Source organism: Podarcis gaigeae (genome assembly GCF_964106915.1).
Source record: "Podarcis gaigeae genome assembly, chromosome: 10".
Classification (NCBI taxonomy): Eukaryota; Metazoa; Chordata; class Lepidosauria; order Squamata; family Lacertidae; genus Podarcis; species Podarcis gaigeae.
Genome location: NC_139686.1, coordinates 24,496,535 through 24,514,639, shown reverse-complemented (window position 1 = coordinate 24,514,639; position 18,105 = coordinate 24,496,535). Strand labels below are relative to the sequence as shown.

The window sequence follows — 18,105 nt, the reverse complement described above, 5'->3', positions numbered from 1 at the left end:
ACTCCCAAGAAGGGACAGGGAACCTTTTCCAGCTCAAGGGACACATTCCCTTGTGCGTAACCTTTGGGGATGCCAGTGGCAAACAGTAGGCTAGCTTCTATGCACACACACACATCCATTGTCCATCCAGGCAAGGAAGAGTAATTATTCTTATTTATAGCCCTCACAAGTAAATACTTACGTTGTTTGGGACTTTATTGAGAGTTTGGCTGTGAAGATCCAGCTTGATTCCTGAAGGAAGGATGATATTCATTAATTTTAGGCTTTGCTGGAGAAAAGAACCATCTTTCATGTAAATGTAAGCATGACCAACAGCAGAATCTTACATAAAGCTTTTAGCTGCTCTGAGGGCTGTTATTCCATTTTGGTTATCACACAAACACAGTTTCAGTCCTCATCAATGTCAGAAAGACAACAATTTCCTCTACGATCAAAACCTCCATTTCTCATAACAGCATATTCAAAAGTGAAACATGTAATGTAAGTCAGGAGTCGTCAGCTCAGTGCCTAAAGGATATTGTATTATTTCCCCCCACCCTTGATTTTTTTCCCCCTTTGAAGGAAACACAGTGCAGACTCTTCCTTCACATTTATAAGGTATAAGGAACATTAAGAATCAGCATTCTCTACTTGCTCCCATACCTGACTGAAACTATGGAAGTAACAGGATTAGTCAGATTCCTGCTCTGACATGAAATGACACAAGACAAGGCAGGGGTGACATGGTGATCAGTTACCCCATCCTCTCCACGAAGTGCATTTGGGGCTATAGCGGAGGGAAATGACTTTACTTTCACATTGCTTCAACAATTAACACAATTCATGCCTTTGAAAGAATAGCCTTGCAGCTAGATTGCACCTATTATTTATAAATGATTTTTAAAGATGGACTATCTTACCTTGCACACTTGGTGATGGAGCTTCGGATGCCATGTTAATAGGTATTTCAGCTGTAACAGGTGATGGCATCTCCAAATTTAATTGAAGAAGATAACCTTCAACAGTAGGAACTTCATCCCATTTAACTTGGAATGAATTAGTAGTAGCTCTGATCAGCTGTACTTGTGATGGTGCTGGTGGTCTCTCTTAAAGGAGAATAGTGAGCTCCAGTTACCAATAGGATGCAGTGTTTTAGAACAGGCTATGATTTCTCAACAAAATATTTATCTATGATACCAAAAAAGCCTATGTTTCAACAAGTTATGAAGCAAAGCCAAGAAATATAATGCTGCAACTGTTTCTATCTGTAAGCCCAACCATAACCATCTTTTTGTCAATAAAACACACTGTTAAGATTGCATGTGCCTCATTAAAACTAGTAGGACTGAACAAACTGAAGAAATCCAGGGATATTAGGATTTTAGCCACATCATGGCTTTGTCTATCAGCCTACAGACCTTTCTTTCTTAGGGCTGGGTCCTCCCTTTGGGAAGTATATGCACAAATGAAAATTGCAGAACAAATGGCACAGGTTCCTTACCCAAGTAATAAGCAATTAACCACCTATCAAGCACTCCAGTCCACAGACAGCCACCAGGTTGCCTACAATTTACTTGTGTGAGAAAAGAAACCTTTGGTCACAGCCAGCCTTACAGAATCTGGGTTGGAGAATTGATAATGTTGTTTAAATCAATCCTGAATGTGGACTTCCAGAATAAGGATGATCCTTAAAAATTTCAGTTGCACAATAACAGTGTTTTTGAAAGCTTTGAAAAACCAAATGCATGTAACACTCAAACAAGCTATAACAACCATCTGTAATGTTACTGAAAAGCATTAAGCGGGTACTCACCAGTATCTAGATACCAAAGATCCTTGCAGCAAACCTGATTGTTCCAAGCTTTTCTGTATCCATCTCTGCCACTCCATATATACAGACGAGTGCCAACTATGACACCACAGTGGCCAGCCCTTGGGCCTGGCAACAGGTTATTTTTGTCGTCCTGGCAATCTCCTATCAGACCTATCCATTCTGTGGTATCTAGTAAATAAAACAGACAATCAAAATCAGTGTCCAAAGATAGAATTTTTTAAAAATCTTACATTATTTTACTGATGTACAACATCACGTAAAATCAGCAATCTATATAACGGATATGAGCAGATATAAAAATTTAAAGACAAATCTTTGCACATAACAGGTTTTTTAAAGAATATGCAAATTAGTCAATTTCTTTTCTGTAAATTCTGAATCTTAGCTTGTCAGCCTTGGATCAAGGAGTCTATTTGGCTGATTTTTGTTTGTATCAAATGTATCTTTCATTGGATAGAGACTGGGATGTTGAAGAAATGTTGTGCTCCTGGCTCGTTGTGTTTAACAAAACCAAGTAGGCTACCATTTATTATAAAGAAATAGACTGAAGTGCAATCATTGGTCTAAAACTGATTCCAGCTTCAAATATTTCGCTTCTTCCTGTTGAAACCTGAACATTTACTTGATTGCCAGAGGATATGGCAGAAGCCCCACTATGCATGGTGCCACAAGATACACTGGCAAATGGAACTGTTCTACTAGCAAAGCTACATCCGTGAAACTGCTGAAACACGGTGGTGTTGTGGAAAAGGAGCACATGCGCCATATCCTATATCCATCAATCAACAGCCACATTCCTGGCAATGGCACAAACACAAACCATGGCACAAGGAATTTCACTGCCATTGATGCCGAGTGTGTTCCTAATATGTTCCCTTGTTGTTGTTACACCCCAATTAAAGAGCACTGGTGAAATTTACAAAGATGCTGCAATGGCTTGCCATTTTTCCTCCACGCTTGTATGTTTTGGTTGTGCATTTCCCCCCTTCCCATTTTGGCTCAGCATGTGTAGCGGAGGGAAATCTTTTTTGAAGTCAAGGGCAGCATTTCTTCAAGGACTATTGAAGGCTAGGATTTTTCCCCCCTCAAGGCCCATATAAGCGAAAAGCACTCAAATGGCCAGGACCACCACTTTTCCTCTCTCCCTCTGCCCATTTGCAGCAGTGTATCCCACCCCAGGAATATTTGATATAGAGGACTGCTCTGTAAATTAACAACAAATGCAAAGTATACTAACCTAAGTTTAGGTAAGAAAATGAGCCAGTACATTTCCATTCATCTTGAGAAGATACATTATCATCTGTGCTCTGTGGAACCCATCCACCAAAAATGTACATTCTGCAAATATAAGGGTGTTGTGGGAAGAGACAAGCTAATTTATTTTCTAAAGCCTTTTTTCTATATTAAGAACATAATAAGAGCCTGCTTGATGAGAGAAGTGATCCACCTAGGCCAGCATTCTGTTCTCACAGTGGCCAACCAGATGGCTATGGGAAGCCCTGAGGCAGAACCCAAGCACAAGAGCATTCTGCCCTCTTGCAGTTTCCAATAACCAGTATTCAGAAGCACACTCCCTCCAACCACTATATTAATTTCTCAGACAATTTTTTAAATAAAAAAGCTGTGTTTCCTTTGCATTTACTAATTAGAACTTGACTCCCCTGCCACCTCCTTCCCCCATGCCACACATAATTAAAAAGCTATAGTTAACATAGGATCCCTATAATTAGTTTTCAAAATTAAAATAGTAGTTGTTAACTATCAAAATTATCTGTGTTCTTACAAAACACAATCTGAAAACTGTCTCAGGAACAGCATGTAGCTACAGACAATCATTTATCACATGGCTGACCATTTTGGGGTACATTTAATGAGTTTTGGAAACTGAAAATTTATAGCTGGCAACCACATGGAAAGCCAATCCTGTTTAACAAATGGAAATAATATACTGCAATGAAAAGGTATGGTGACGTTTCTCTCAGCAGATAGCTGGAAGTTACATACATTGTCTTCCCACATGTTTATATTGCAAGAAGCAACCACAAGTAAAGAGCTGTTTGTAGCTATCTATTATCAAGCACTGGAATGTTTCACCAAATACAGTCCCACATAACAAAACCATTAAGTACCTTTAACCAATCTGTTGGGTTATCTCTTGCAAAATGGAGTGGGGGGTATAGGATTAGTAAGTAAAGTAAAAGGACCCCTGGTCTGCTAAATCCAGTCAAAGGTGACTATGGGGTGCAGCACTCATCTCGCTTTTCAGGCCAAGGTAGCTGGCATTTATCCACAGACAGCTTTCCAGGTCATGTGGCCAGCATGATTAAATCACTTCTGGCACAACAGAGCACTGTCGTGAGTGCCAGAGAGCATGGAAATGCCTTTTACCTTCCTGCCACAACGGTATCTACTTGCACTGGTGTGCTTTTGAACTGCTAGGTTGGCAGAAGCTGGGACAGAGAAACAGGAGCTCATATAACATGACAAAATGCAGGGATTCTGCGAATGGTATGAAAGAAACTGTAACAATACTGAAATGAAGGGGATGTAGAACTAATCAATCCCTCGCACAGAAACATACAGATGAGTGTGTGTGTGTGTGTGTGTGTGTGTGTGTGTGTGTTATATGAAGATGCTCAATTCTGTCCATCAAAGGAGACATAAGCATAAGCGTCTTACAGTTTACTTATGCTAGATTTTCATTAAGCTAGTAAGATTTATTCACAGTAGTAGAAAACCTATGGCCTTCCAGATCTTGCTAAGTTCCAACTCCCATCAACCTCAGCCAGCATGGCTAATCATAGGAGGGATCACAGGAGTTGGAGTCCTGTCCAACACCTGGGAGACCAGGTTTTTGAACTTTGGTTTAGAGGCATATGTCCCTGTCTTGCTCTAAACAGAAGCCCTAGGAAAATACAGAATCCAACATATAGTAAATGATGTGGTAGAAAAGTCAGAATCCTGCCCCTTTCTGTTACTGGACTGCTCTGATGTTTACATTTTGAATGTCATGCATACATAAGTGGCAGATCATATGGTTCAAGCGGTTAGAGGCCTAAACATGATAGGGTGGGCCTACATTCCTAAGGAGCTATAAAAATGGGACATCCAATGTGTGAATATTTGGGGGATGGAGTCAGATGGGTACAGTGGAGGAAGGTGGATCAGCTGGCACAACCCCAATCTCCCATGCTGCATTGGATCAAATATCTAAATACGGCTGTGGCAGTGTTAAAATTGAATTTATAGCCCCTGAAATAACCAAACATATCAAGTTCTTATCTACAACAGGCCTTAATTTCTACACATCTCAAACTTTTATTTCAGCTAATAAAGAGCAACTTCCAGAAATGTCATTTATTAGCGTTGATGTTTTAAGATATTTTTTTCTAGTGACATTGTGATTCATCACAGAATTCTTTTTTAATGCAGTCACTTATACTACCCTCAATTCAAGGCAAGTCTTCTCTGTTAAGCTACAATAATGCAGCTCTCACTATTGATAGAAGGGGTTGCCTTTCCCCATCCCCCCACAAAAAGATGTTAACTTCAGAGAGTTATGCAGAGAGTTAAATGTTCCCAAATAAAACAGTGAAAAGTTTCCAGGCATTCAGCAAAATGCAAGCGATATGTTTCAATTTCCACAGTTAAGTCTTTCAGCCTGTAGCAGAGCTTTTCAAAAAGCACTTCACAGTTTGCACTTCACAGAGGACACAGGCAGGATCCCTAAATACAAACACTACAGTAACAGTCTCCTACTAGGTGTACCTTTCTATAGGTGAGCTTTTAACAACAGACATACTTGTTTCCTATTACATTGGCTGTATGGAGACTACGGGGAAGTGGCACTGTTCCTTTAATTTCTGGTTTCGACCAAGTCATTGTTTCTATTAAGAAAAACGGAAGGGGGACAGAGAAAAAGAATATTTTTTGTTTATTTATTTCATAAAATGTATACATCTCAAAGCACTTTACAAAGAGAATCAAACAATAAAATTATCAGTAAAAACATTTAAAAGCAACTATTTAAAATATTTTTTTAAAAAAAACAGAATAAAGTAACAACAGATAAAAACATACATCAACATTCTATATATCTAGGTAGACTTGTCTAAACAAAAATGCTATTAGCGGTTATTACCAAAAAGAATACAGCAGGGTTTACTTCCTTGAATATTTATGAACTATACCCCAACAAACTATCATGCATCTTTTAGATTTCAGGAAATACTGTATAAGAGCTAAGCATAAACAGTTTTGAGAAAGATCAGAGAAGCCTTTTGGAATATATGAATGCAGGTACTAGAGGTTATACCATATTTTTCATCCTATAGGGCGCACCTGCCCATAGGACGCACCTCGTTTTTTTGGGGGGGGGGAAATGAATAAAAAAAATTATCCCCCCCCCCAGCCGCAGCTGCTGCCCAAGCCTTGCGGACACCCGCCCGAAGCACGGGGCGCCCTCAGGAGGGCTCCCCATGCTTCGGGCTGCAGTGCCGCCCCAAGCCTCCCACCGGGCATGCGCAGCTTGCGGGCATCCGCCCGAAGCACAGGGCGCCCTCCTCAGGGCGCCCCATAAGCCTTGTGAGCCCGCGGGAACTCCCGCCGGGCTTGCAAGGCTTGCGGATAGCTTCCTGAAGCCTGTAGAGCGAGAGGGGTCGGTGCGCACCGATGCCTCTCGCTCTCCAGGCTTCAGCGAAAGCCTGCATTCGCCGCATAGGACGCACACACATTTCCCCTTCATTTTTGGAGGGGGAAAAGTGCATCCTATGGGGCGAAAAATACGGTATATAAAATATGTGAATTGTACATATACCAAGTAAAGCATTTGTAGCTATTTGATAATATAACATTTTAAATTATGAAATTTCCTCTCTGTAATCTGTAATCTCCCACAGACTTTCCAGGACTGGTGCTCACTTGCTCCCAAGTAATTTTTATGGAGAGTGACAGCAAAACAAACAAAATATTGTTAATTTTGCACTGCCTCATCACCTCTCAAAAAGGATCTACAGGAACAGGCTCTATTGACTTTTATAGACCTCCTGCTCATGTAAATCTTTCCAAAATATGAGGACTGCACTTGGGGTGATATGTCTGTGCCATCCAGATTTTGCCTACAATTCTGGAGTAATGGACCTGGTTCCAAGCACCGTTTTTGCAAGGACAGCAATAGTTTTAGGATAAAGATTTACAACCTCCATCAAAACGTCAATTAAAACTATTTTGTTTTTAATTATACAGGTTCGTGAACAAGGATTTTAAAATGCACTGCATGGACTCTCCATTACCAGATAAGCACTGAATATTTTATCACATTCTTGACAAACAAATGCAGCTTCCGTTGCTGCAATGTGTCAGAACATACTACAAATTGAGCTAAAAAGGGCGTTTTTTTCACACCTTTTATAAGTTATTGCCTAAAATATTCAGTTTCAATGCAGTCAATTGCAGTTTGGGGGGAAAATGGTATCACACATATGCACTCGACAAAGACCCAGGACTAGCTACAGCTCCTTGTTCAGAATATACCTTATAGCAAACTTGGATGTGTTGCTGTGTACTGTGTGAAACAGCCCTAAGGCAAAGTCAAGGCAGTCACAGTTCCACAGCTGCCTCCCAACACTGCAATTAAAGTTGCAAACCCTTCGCAACGAATCAGTTTTCAGCATGTAAAAATACAACAAAACTTCACACTTGTAACTTCACTGTACTCACCTATGTCAAGCTCCCAAAGGTCATTAAGTCGACAGCCAGACATCCCTCCAAAAATAAACATCTTTGGGTTTCCCGAGTCTTTTCTACAGTATATAACAGCTGTGTGGGATTCTCGGGGTGAAGGCAGCACTCCTTTGGTCACTGGAATGCTCCAGCCCATGACACCTGAACCATGCTGTAGCTCCAGTTCATAGAAATCATTTAAATATCTAGATATATTAAAAAGAAACAAACAAAAGGGTCACTGACCTCTTTATGGAACTACTGCAAGGAAACTGTAGCCTATCAATACGGTTTTACAACATTGCCCACTAACAAAAACTGCATGTGTTTTTGCAGAGAGGCTAAATTTGAGAAAGAACAAAAGAGGTATCACATTACTTTGGAATTCTCTTTTCCTGTAGACTTGCCAAAGCTAGTCTGTGAGTTGCGTCCAACTCTGTATAGATCCACTAAAAGCAATGGCATTGATAGTCATCACTAATGTAAGACCATTGATTTCAGTGGGCCGACACAGAATGTGATACAACACTCTCTACCTTCCTGAAGTATTATTCTTATTTAAGTTGCCTTAAATAAGTCTAATCAACCAGGGTGGATTTGATTTAAATCAAATTGATTTAAATCACTAGTCAGTAAGGCTATATTTAAATCATTTTTTTACAGAAAGACTCATTCTTACTGGTATAATCTTAATATTTACAACCATATGAAGGTTTCATTTTTGGAATAATAAATTTTCAGTAGTTTTTACAGTTATATCAAAAATTACTGATTTGATTATACTATTATAAATACATAGACAGATAATTATGAAATTATGGTGAGGTTTAATAAGTTAACTATTTATATTTGGACAACTTTTCTGCTGTACTTTATTGGAAGGAGAAAAATAATCATTTCCGTAATGACCATTTAAACAATTTATTTAACTAAAACAATAAAATTATAGCATATGTGTTTGTTAACTGATGTGGTTAAACATTTGGGGGGGGGGACTTAGACTGCGTTTTAGCACACATGAAAAACTTTAAACAAATCCTTATTTCCTGATGAATAGCTTTTCGACTATAATGTAACTTAAAGAGAAGACTATTATTTTTCCTCCAAAAGAATTTTATTTTAAAAATCCAATTCAAATTAAAAAAATAATTTATTTTTATCCACCCTGTAACCAACTAACTTCCAAACTTAAGTACATACAAAGATGCTACAACTTTGAATTACTAAAGAGAAACTAATACTTCTTGAGATTTTACTGATTACAGTTTGAAGAGTTTCTATAGCATCAAAGCTTTTATTTGATTAATGCAACCTTCCAAAGTCACTATCACATCATTCTTTTTTATAAAAAAAATTAGTAACGAAGTTTCAACATAAAAAGTTCTTAATACTAACTGACAAACTAGCATTCTTTGTTTTGTTTTTGAATGGCAAACGTACATTAATAATCCAAAGTCCTAGAAGTTAGGGTGATCAAATTTCAATAACTGGTTGCTAAGCTTCCTCTTCAATGCACAGACTCCCCTTTTAACATCCTTCAGGTATGCTATATTCTAATCACTATTGCCATAGAACTGTTTGCCTCCTTTTAAACTGTTCAAATATTAGTTCCAAACAAAGAATTCCAAACATTCTGTTCCAGTTTCATCAGCATACCTGGGAATGTTATTGTTTGTGTCTTCACTTTCATTTGCCAACCCACCAAATAGGTAACACCTGTTGCCGTACAGGGAAAAGCTGTGGCCAAGGCGAGGGCAAGGTGGCAAGCCTGTTGATGGGTGCTGAGGTCTCATTTTTTTCCACAACCATCGACTTGCCTTGAAAACAGAACAGGAGCATGTTAACCTACATCTGCTCATAAGTCACACTTAGTGGCTTAGAGGTCGAAAAAATGCTTGCGGAAAGGGACTGTCTCAATCCCCCTCCACCTGGAGTCTCCTAAAGAGGCTCTCAAGGGGATCAGGTTGTGCAGAATTCTTCAGTTAAAGAGACATGGAGACAAAATCTTTCTTACTGGGTTATCTTATCTTTAACAGAGGAATCATCATATTTTGGTATTCTAGTTCACACATTAACAAAGTAAAATATGTATAGAAATTCATGACAGAATAACCTCCAGTTAATGCATTTTATCAATTTCTCCTGATCTACATAAGCAAATGGAGAGGCCTGCTCCCTTTTCCAGTGATCTAAGATTTTGCTTATTTTATCGTCAGTAGAATTGTGAATGGGGGCTTTCTCAGTGGTGGTGTCCAGCTTATGGTGTCGGCGTTGGAGGAATTGCCTCGGCCCGCCGCAGCAGACATTCCATTTTGATCCAAGGCTCCCATGGCTTCGAAATGACCATTTTACCATTAGTTCTGGACATTCCTGTCTCCCTTTGGGGGCGAGATCTGCTTGACCACAGACACCCCCGTGTGGGTACATCAATGGCCTTGCCTAAAGGAAAGCTTGCAGTGGCAGCCCAGTTAATTGCAGAACAACTCGAACTGGGCCATATCGAACCTTCCACCAGCCCGTGGAATACACCCATCTTTGTCATCAGAAAAAAGGCATCTGGGAGATACCGTCTTCTCCAAGACCTTCAAATGCCAGTGATGACCTCCCACCTAATCTCAACCCGCACTGCAGCTGGAGACATCGCCCCATTGACGTGCCCTGGATGGAGTCACCTTCTACAGCTGTTCCAGTGTTTTCTGGCACGTTGAAAGGCCATCTTCGTCCCTACCGCATTGGCTTCCCTTTTCCCTGGGAAGCCACTTCAACCACCAAATATCATTACAGTTTTGCTGCCTCTTGTTTGGGAAGTGAGCCTGGCTTTGAAGGATGCCCTCGCAGGACCGGCATCGCTTGGATTTTACCCCCCAGATCTCTTCTTCTTTTCTCCTCCCTCAGGAGTCCTGCCCTATGATGTGTTCCCCTGAGCATGTACAGAATGCTGTCTTGGAACTATTGTGGACTCTTGGCACGGGAGGGGGTTTTCAGTGTGTTCCAGTTGTTTCATTCTTGTGCTTTGGCATGGTTCCCAGACAGAAAGCAAGTTGCAATGTGGTTCTTTAGCAAGGCCTGCAAAGACAATGGGCTCTATTCTCTACCTTGTTGCAATCTTTTTAGTTACAGCTAGCGAAATATGCTTGGCTAGTGCCTTTTAGCTGCTGAGAAAAATGAAGGAAAAAAAGAAAAGAAAAAAAAAAGCTTTGAGAAGCTTTGAGCCTCTTTTGGTGGTGGTATTCCAGTATTCCAGTAAATGCTTCATATAAGATTAGCAATAATATGAAGGACAATTGTATAAGTTTACCGCCTGTGTTTTTGTCGCTTGCAAGAAATTACCATGATCTGCATAAGTTGGCAAATTGGACCGAGGCTTGTTTTGTTTAATTCCACCATCTTGGCTTTAAAAATAATCAACAAAGAAATGTCAGAAATAAGAGATGTAGCACTTAAAATTTTTTATGTTTTAGATGTAATCCTTGCTTCCAAAGGTGGAGTTTGTGCCTTAATTCATTCTCATTGTTGTATGTAAGTAAGTAAGTAAGTAATTTTATTTACGGCCATAGGCCCATACAGGTAAAAACGACACATAAATAACAACTTGTGCACGTGGGGAAAACAGCCGCTAAAGCACCACTATAACAATAAAATACTATAAGATAGAATGGCATACTACGCCTTAGTTAGCTTGTAGTGCTCCTTGGCGTCGCTTTTGGGTAAGGACAGCGACCAGGAACCTTGCCACTTTCAGGGTCGTATGAGTATCCTTATCCTGCAAGATTTGGGCAAGGTGGAATTTTGGTGGGGTACCCTCTAGTTTCTGTATGATTGATCCCAACAAATTTGCCCGTGGCACATTGAACAGGGGGCAAGTGAACATAATGTGCTGGAGCGACTCCGGTGTCTCCTTATCACATTCGCACATTGTGGGGGCTTGGCCCTTTGAGAATCTATGTCTCAGGACGTTGGAGGGAAAAACATTGAACCTCGCTTTGGTGAAGGCCAGTCTATGGGCAACAGTCGAAAGGGAGGAGAGGTATGATGGAATGCAGTAGGTTAATGTGATACCAATGTTCTGAGGCGAACAAACACCTCCCCCCAGCATATAATTTCGCTGTAGATCGATGTCATCCAGTCTTTGGCGGATCAGTCTTTGAGCAGTAATTTGGTCTAGTTTTAGGGAATCTGAAGGAGAGATTCCAAAACTCAGGAGTTTGGCATGAATTCTACTAGTCCAAAGGCTAGAGAATTCATCTCGCCATAAGCATTGGACAAGGTAGTGGTTTGGTAGTCTATGCCACAATGATAACCAATAATTGAAGACTTGCTTCCACAGGCAAGTTTCTAAGGATGCGATCTTCAATTCTAGTCGCATGGCTGCGTTGCTTACGCACAGAGGGAGCATTAGGAACCGACGTAGGAATTGATTTTGCAGTGTCTCGAGAGGAGCAAGATCTGTCATCACATCCCAAAGCGGGGCAGCATAAGCAAGCACGGCAACCACTTTTGCCTTGAACACCTTTAGGGCCGAGGGAACATGCAAAGCTCCATCCGAAAAAAAGAATCGGAGGAGCGCATATGACAGAGTTTTGGCCTTGTTAAGTAGGTGTTGAATTTGAGCTTTCCACCCCAAATTGTATTGAAAAATAACTCCTAGGTATTGAAATTTTAGAACTTGCTCTATTTTTGCTCCACCAAGCTTCCATTCGTATACATTGTTGTATGTATATATCTGATCAATCAGCCACTATTTCTGCTACTATTGATTATATGGAACAAATGATAGCCCATAATCCTTTGAACCCACCCGAAGGTTTTGATCCATGGAATGATTGTCGTCTTGGCTACCTAATGGAACATGGTTAAGAAAAATTTTGCTAATTGTAATTTTGCTTGTTGTAGGATTCATTATGGTGTGCTGTTGTATTCAATGCTTGCCTTCTTTGATTTCCCAATGTACTGCGTGGTGGTATCGACCAAGGCCCACCACAAGGGTTACAAGAGGAAATTATGATTAATGGTCCCTCTTATAAAATAAACAAGAAAAGAGGGCATGTGGGAAAATGATTGCTTGTACATAAGAGCATGAGCAAAGTTCTTATTGTTGCAAGGTGATTTCATAGCAGGAGGCCCGCTTGGAGCATGATCAACGCGTGGACAGCTCATGCTGTCCTAATGATTGGCCCACGTAAGCATAGCCTGATCGTCTGCGTGGTCTAGTGCGATGGCCCTTATCTGCTGGCTGAGAACAAGTTGCATTCCTTGTATTTTGTATCTTTCGGACTTTACACAATAAAGGCTGTGCTGCAGCAGCTCTAAGGCAGCCAGAATTCTTCAACCCATCTCTGTGTGAGACTGATTCTTATTGATGGCGAGCAGGTTCTCGTCATTTCCCACATTATGGATCTTCCCTAGAGGTGCTTGCCTAACAGCAACTTAACAATGTCTTCAGGACAAGACAAACCTAATTTTTGTTTACCAGACATACGCTGGAGGTTAAACTACATGAAAATCACTTACCGTTTCATGGTTTTGCTTTCGTTATGATTACTTATTGTTATAAAAATGTTTTAAATAATTAACAGTATAATCCTTTACATTAGAGGTAAGTCCCATTGAGTTGAATGAGACTTACTCCAAGGTAAATGGTGCAGGATAAACACTTGGCAATGGCTGTTTCACATGAAGTCCCAGATCGAGACTTGCTATTGGGAGCATCATATAGCGTGTACCAGTTGTCAATAACATGTTCTTAAGCACTATGTGTCCGTTTTTAGCATAGGCAAAACAGGTACCTGCTAAAAGCATAAGAAATGTGCAGTGCAATCCTATACTTCAATGGAACTAAGTCTCATTTTGCTCAATGGAACTGAGCAAACATTTATAGGATTATGCTATAAATTACCCTATGATTCTCTTGGGACTCAGTTATACATCTGCAAATAAAACATTTTAAGTGTGTTTTAAGTGCAATATACAAAGTGACACTAGATGGCGAAGGTAAGCCTTACAGAAAATTCAATGTATTTTTAAAAATGCTTTTTCTAAAAAGCATTTTCAGAACTGTTTTTATATGTGTGAAGATTCCACCTTGGTATTAGTTACATGTAACAGGTTGCATTTGTTTCTTCTCAACTAGAGAAGTGATCTTAGGCAACACCATACCTGTAATTCATATAGGTCATTACTATATCTTCCATATTCAACCATTCCTCCAAATACTAGTATTCTGGTACCATCACAGACAAAACCATGGGCTGCACAGCCTGGTGGGATATCTCCTCTAACAGCAGGAAGAAACCATTGGTTTGTAGCTAGATCAAAACACACAGAAAATAACATTTTTGTAAACAGAGTAGATAGCTTGAGGTCTGAAGCTTGGTACAGTATTTTTATTCTGAACAAGAAACCAAAAGGTAGATTTAAATATTAAATATCACAATTGTCAGGACTGCCTCTAGGTCCCAGCTCACAGAGGACCAACGCCCGGTTGATGTAATGTACAAAAGTCTTTATTGAAGTTTAGTTTCCATTTCAAACCCCAGAGCGCGCAGCCCTACGTCTTGACTCTAGATCGGCGAAGTCCCCTCTGAGTCACTATCCCTTCCGCACCAGTTTAAGATCCTAGCCCGGCTCCACCTCCTGCGCTGTTCCTTCCTCCTCTGGGTCCTTCTGCCCCCTGGGGTTTCCTCCTTCCTGGACTCTTCTGATGCTGACCCCCCTGAGTCTTGCCCTTCCTTCCGGCGGGCTTTAGGACCTGGCTCCCTATCCGGGCTCCCTGCTGTGCCGCTCGCCTGTACATTTGAACTTGGCGCGTGCGCCCAGCCGGTAACCTTCCTCCTGACCGTTTCCCCGCTCTCCGATGTGGGCGTGGTCAAACCTGACTCATCTCCTCTCGCTGGTGGTGAGAACACTGGTCCCGATTCCTGGGACTCCCCCTCCCTACTGCACTCTGGTGGGGAAGCTGGTCCTGATTTCCAACTGCTGCTCAGGGAGTCCCCGCTGGCCCCTTCCTCCTGGGGTTTTCCCCCTGGAGCCCCCCTTGCCCTGGCCATCGGCGCTCCCTTCTGTGAATCTTCCGATTCGCTGGAGAGGCTCGTGGAATGACTCTGGCCACTGTCACTGCCTCCATCCCACTCGGATTCCTCCTCCTCGCTCTCCATTTGCTCCCCCTCCTGTGTCTCTGCTCCTGAACCCCTGACAACAATGAAGAAGCTTCACTGTTTATCAAAGGGAACTGATGCTACATTACTTAACACTTTAACTGGGTGTTTTAGAGTCAAATAAAAGTTTAACTCTTCCTTGTCTAGAAAGTCTGAATGATAGCATAACTGAATATTCCTTACTTTCCACCTAAGGAAAAAAAGATAATTCAGAAAGCGGAAGATCTAGAAGACTTAAAGTAAGAATACCAATCAGTAAGATGTATTTTCTTACCTAAGTCAGCTATCTTGGGCCAAACACATACAGGCTGATAAACAAATCACAAAAAGGTTTGTAGTCAGATAAAGAGGGTTAGGAGAAATCTTAAGAGCACCTCATTATCCTCATGTTATCTCCTCCTTGTAGGTATTTCTGCTTTGAACACTATTTCGAGCATCAGGAGAAGGGGGAAATAGTCAGTTACATTAAATCAATAACAAAACTGAAAAACATCCTATTCCTGCCTCATCTGATTCCACTTTCCTTTTCCTAAATATTCATAGTTTTCATATACAGGCCAATTATCTTCACCATAAGGGAAAAAAGATGCCACTGCTCATTTGCAGATGTTAGCTCACAGCAGATGTTAAACATCACATTATCTCGGGCCAAATATTAATACAAACAAAACAAACTTAACTCAAGTCCTGTAACCTCACTTGTGCCTAAGCACACACTTTTTTCATAGACAGACAACTCCAAACCTTTCACTTTTTAATATATTCAACTCCAGCAAAATCCCCTTTCTGCTCTCTCAGCACAAGCATCCACTTCATATCCAGCCAATACATACCCCAAACAGACAGCTGGACCATCACAACCCACACTTTGTGTAGCTTTATCCTCCACCTGTTCACTGGCCTAAGGAGACATCCAGAAAGCTTGGTACCCCATTCCTCAGTTTGAAAAACACCACAACAGCATAACTTTCCACACCTTACTATATATGCACACCATCTCCACAGGGTGCACAAACTTCATCCTCACATTCCACATAACAAGCTCAATGCAGCCTCAAATACATGCACATACCCCTTTCAGATACAACACTTTGCCACATCCACATTGTTTTATAATGCCTTGCTGTACATTTATATAATATTTTTATTTGTCCCCTCCCCCACAAACCCGGTCAGTTTTTGTTGAAAAGGCAGCTTGCCTGCCCTACAGAAATACTACATGGCCCTTTGGCGATGAAAGTGGAGTGTTTTGCAGAACTCCCACACTTTTGAAAGCAAGCTTAGCAATGAATGCTAACTGGTTAGAAAACATTTGGCAGGGCTCCATCATGCTTTTTTATATTATTACACTTCTCAACACTGTATTCAGCCATATATCTTTGCACCTACCTCACCTATCCTTTCTCATCTGCAGCCTTACAAAAACCCTTTCTCTCACACACCTTTGGTAGACCCAAACACAGGTCATTGTTATTTTCAATACAGTACTATTATACATGTATGTAAACCTTCAACCACCGTAAACCTTCCCACTATGATGATCTGACATCTGATCAACACTGCCCGACAGAGCACTAAGCTATAAGACAGAAATAACTACATCCCTGGTGGTAGGACGGTATATTAAAAGGGCAAAGCTGGCAAAGGAAGAAAAGTTACAGATAGGTAGCCGTGTTGGTCTGCCATAGTCAAAACAAAAAAAAATCCTTCCAGTAGCACCTTAAAGACCAACTAAGTTAGTTCTTGGTATGAGCTTTCGTGTGCATGCACACTTCTTCAGATACACACTTTATCTGTGTGTACTGTATCTGAAGAAGTGTGCATGCACACGAAAGCTCATACCAAGAACTAACTTAGTTGGTCTTTAAGGTGCTACTGGAAGGAATTTTTTTTGTTTTGACAAAGGAAGAAAATTTAAAAAGAAGCACGCCCCCGCTTCCCTTTGTCAGCAACTCCCTTATTAACAAATGTCCTTCCACCTAACACAACACATGCAAGTCAGGTAAAGTCATAGAAACATACACCCGGCCTCTCTCTTCATCCATCTTCCTCTCTCTTCATCCAGCCCCGGCGACACTTTCCCAAAGCTGAAAAGCTCAGCTCCTGCTGCATCTGAGAGGGCGAACAAAGGATGCCTCACATTTATTTTGATTTCTACCCCGCCCTCCCAACGGCCGACCAGCGCTCCCCCAAAGGCCTCTCAAACTGAACATGCAAGAGACGGAACAAAACAGGAGAAGAGCCAGGGTCGCCCCGGATCAAGCCGCCTCAGCCTTGCTCCTTTTCCTTCTGGGGACCACTTGCGGCGGGGCTGCAAGTGCCACGGGCGGTGGCGGGGCGCTACACGGCAGGCACCGGCAGCACCTGGGCCAGGAAGATGTCGTTGCCCTTGCCGTCGTTGTGCCGCGGCTTAAGCTTTCGGGGCGGCAGGAGAGGCTTGTTGGGGCGAGAGGCTCTCTGCCCCGCCGCTAAGATGCCGCCGCGCTCTCCTCTGAGGCAAATTCTCTCAGACAAGACACACCCCACAGGAGCTCTTTTCGGGGCGACGGTCGCCCTCACGAAAGCGGCGCCAGGTGCCTCGCGAGTCCGGATACCTGAAACAACCACTCGCCCGCCCGCCTGCTTTTCCCTCAGTCTCTCTCTCTCACACACAGTCTCCCCGCTTCCCGCACACCCCGTACCGGTGTTGTACACGTGCAGCTCGTCAGCAATGCCTTCGTTGCCTCCGCCGAAGATGATGACCAGCTCTCGGATGGCCACGGCGCGGTGCCCGTGCCGGGATCGGGGCACCGGCCCCGTGAAGGAAGAAACCCGCCTCCAGTTGAGGGCAGCGGCGCCCGCCGCCATCTTGTCCCCCCGCTACCCACAATGCGCCGCGGCGAGGTCCGAAGCGGCAGCTGGGGACGAGGAGTTAGCGGAGGGGAAAAAGGCGGGAGGCGGACGGGAGCGGGGGGGGGGGGAGGCCCCTCGAGGAAATAAATAATTATGATTGAGGATGAGGAGGATTCAGTGTTAATACGAGAGAGTGATATTATGACTGATATAATATTGCAGGTTGCAACAGTAGCAGCAATATGCTGTATATCGGTTTTGTTAACGCGGGTGGTTTTTTTGGTCACTCTCAATTAGAACCGCATTTAATTAATGCTATTATAGCGCGTGAAGAGCACGTTGGTATGTTTAATTATTTAATTTTCTGCTTCAAATGTAAACTCTTACGAAACTGCAGGTTATTTACATTCCTTTATATGAAAAGTTTGTTATCTTGATTGCTTAATTAAATCAAATGAGCAAAGTAATTCAGTTAAACGAGCAAATAAAATGAATTTGGATATGCAATCGATATTAATAAATTTAAGAAACCACAGAAAGAGGGCGAAGGAAGGAACTTTGAAATGTTAAATTGATTGTAAATAA

The 18,105-nt window shown here is 41.8% G+C and overlaps 1 protein-coding gene across 2 annotated transcripts in view; it reads right to left on the bottom strand.

Moving 5' to 3' along the window:
• Positions 1-17,581, bottom strand: part of HCFC2 (host cell factor C2) — a 30,719-nt gene extending 13,138 nt beyond the window's left edge. The window contains exons 1-9 of one of the 2 annotated variants that reach the window (XM_083700285.1): positions 17,370-17,581; positions 13,691-13,839; positions 9,191-9,351; positions 7,532-7,740; positions 5,616-5,700; positions 3,051-3,151; positions 1,793-1,981; positions 900-1,085; positions 182-231 (exon numbers count right to left, since the gene is read on the bottom strand). In XM_083700285.1, coding sequence (XP_083556411.1) covers positions 182-231; positions 900-1,085; positions 1,793-1,981; positions 3,051-3,151; positions 5,616-5,700; positions 7,532-7,740; positions 9,191-9,351; positions 13,691-13,839; positions 17,370-17,535 — 1,296 coding nt within the window. In that variant the 5' untranslated portion in view covers positions 17,536-17,581. Of the gene's footprint in view, positions 1-181; positions 232-899; positions 1,086-1,792; positions 1,982-3,050; positions 3,152-5,615; positions 5,701-7,531; positions 7,741-9,190; positions 9,791-12,922; positions 13,840-17,369 lie in introns of both variants that reach the window. The other variant, XM_083700286.1, reaches the window with a different exon arrangement.
• Positions 17,582-18,105: the final 524 nt, after the last annotated feature.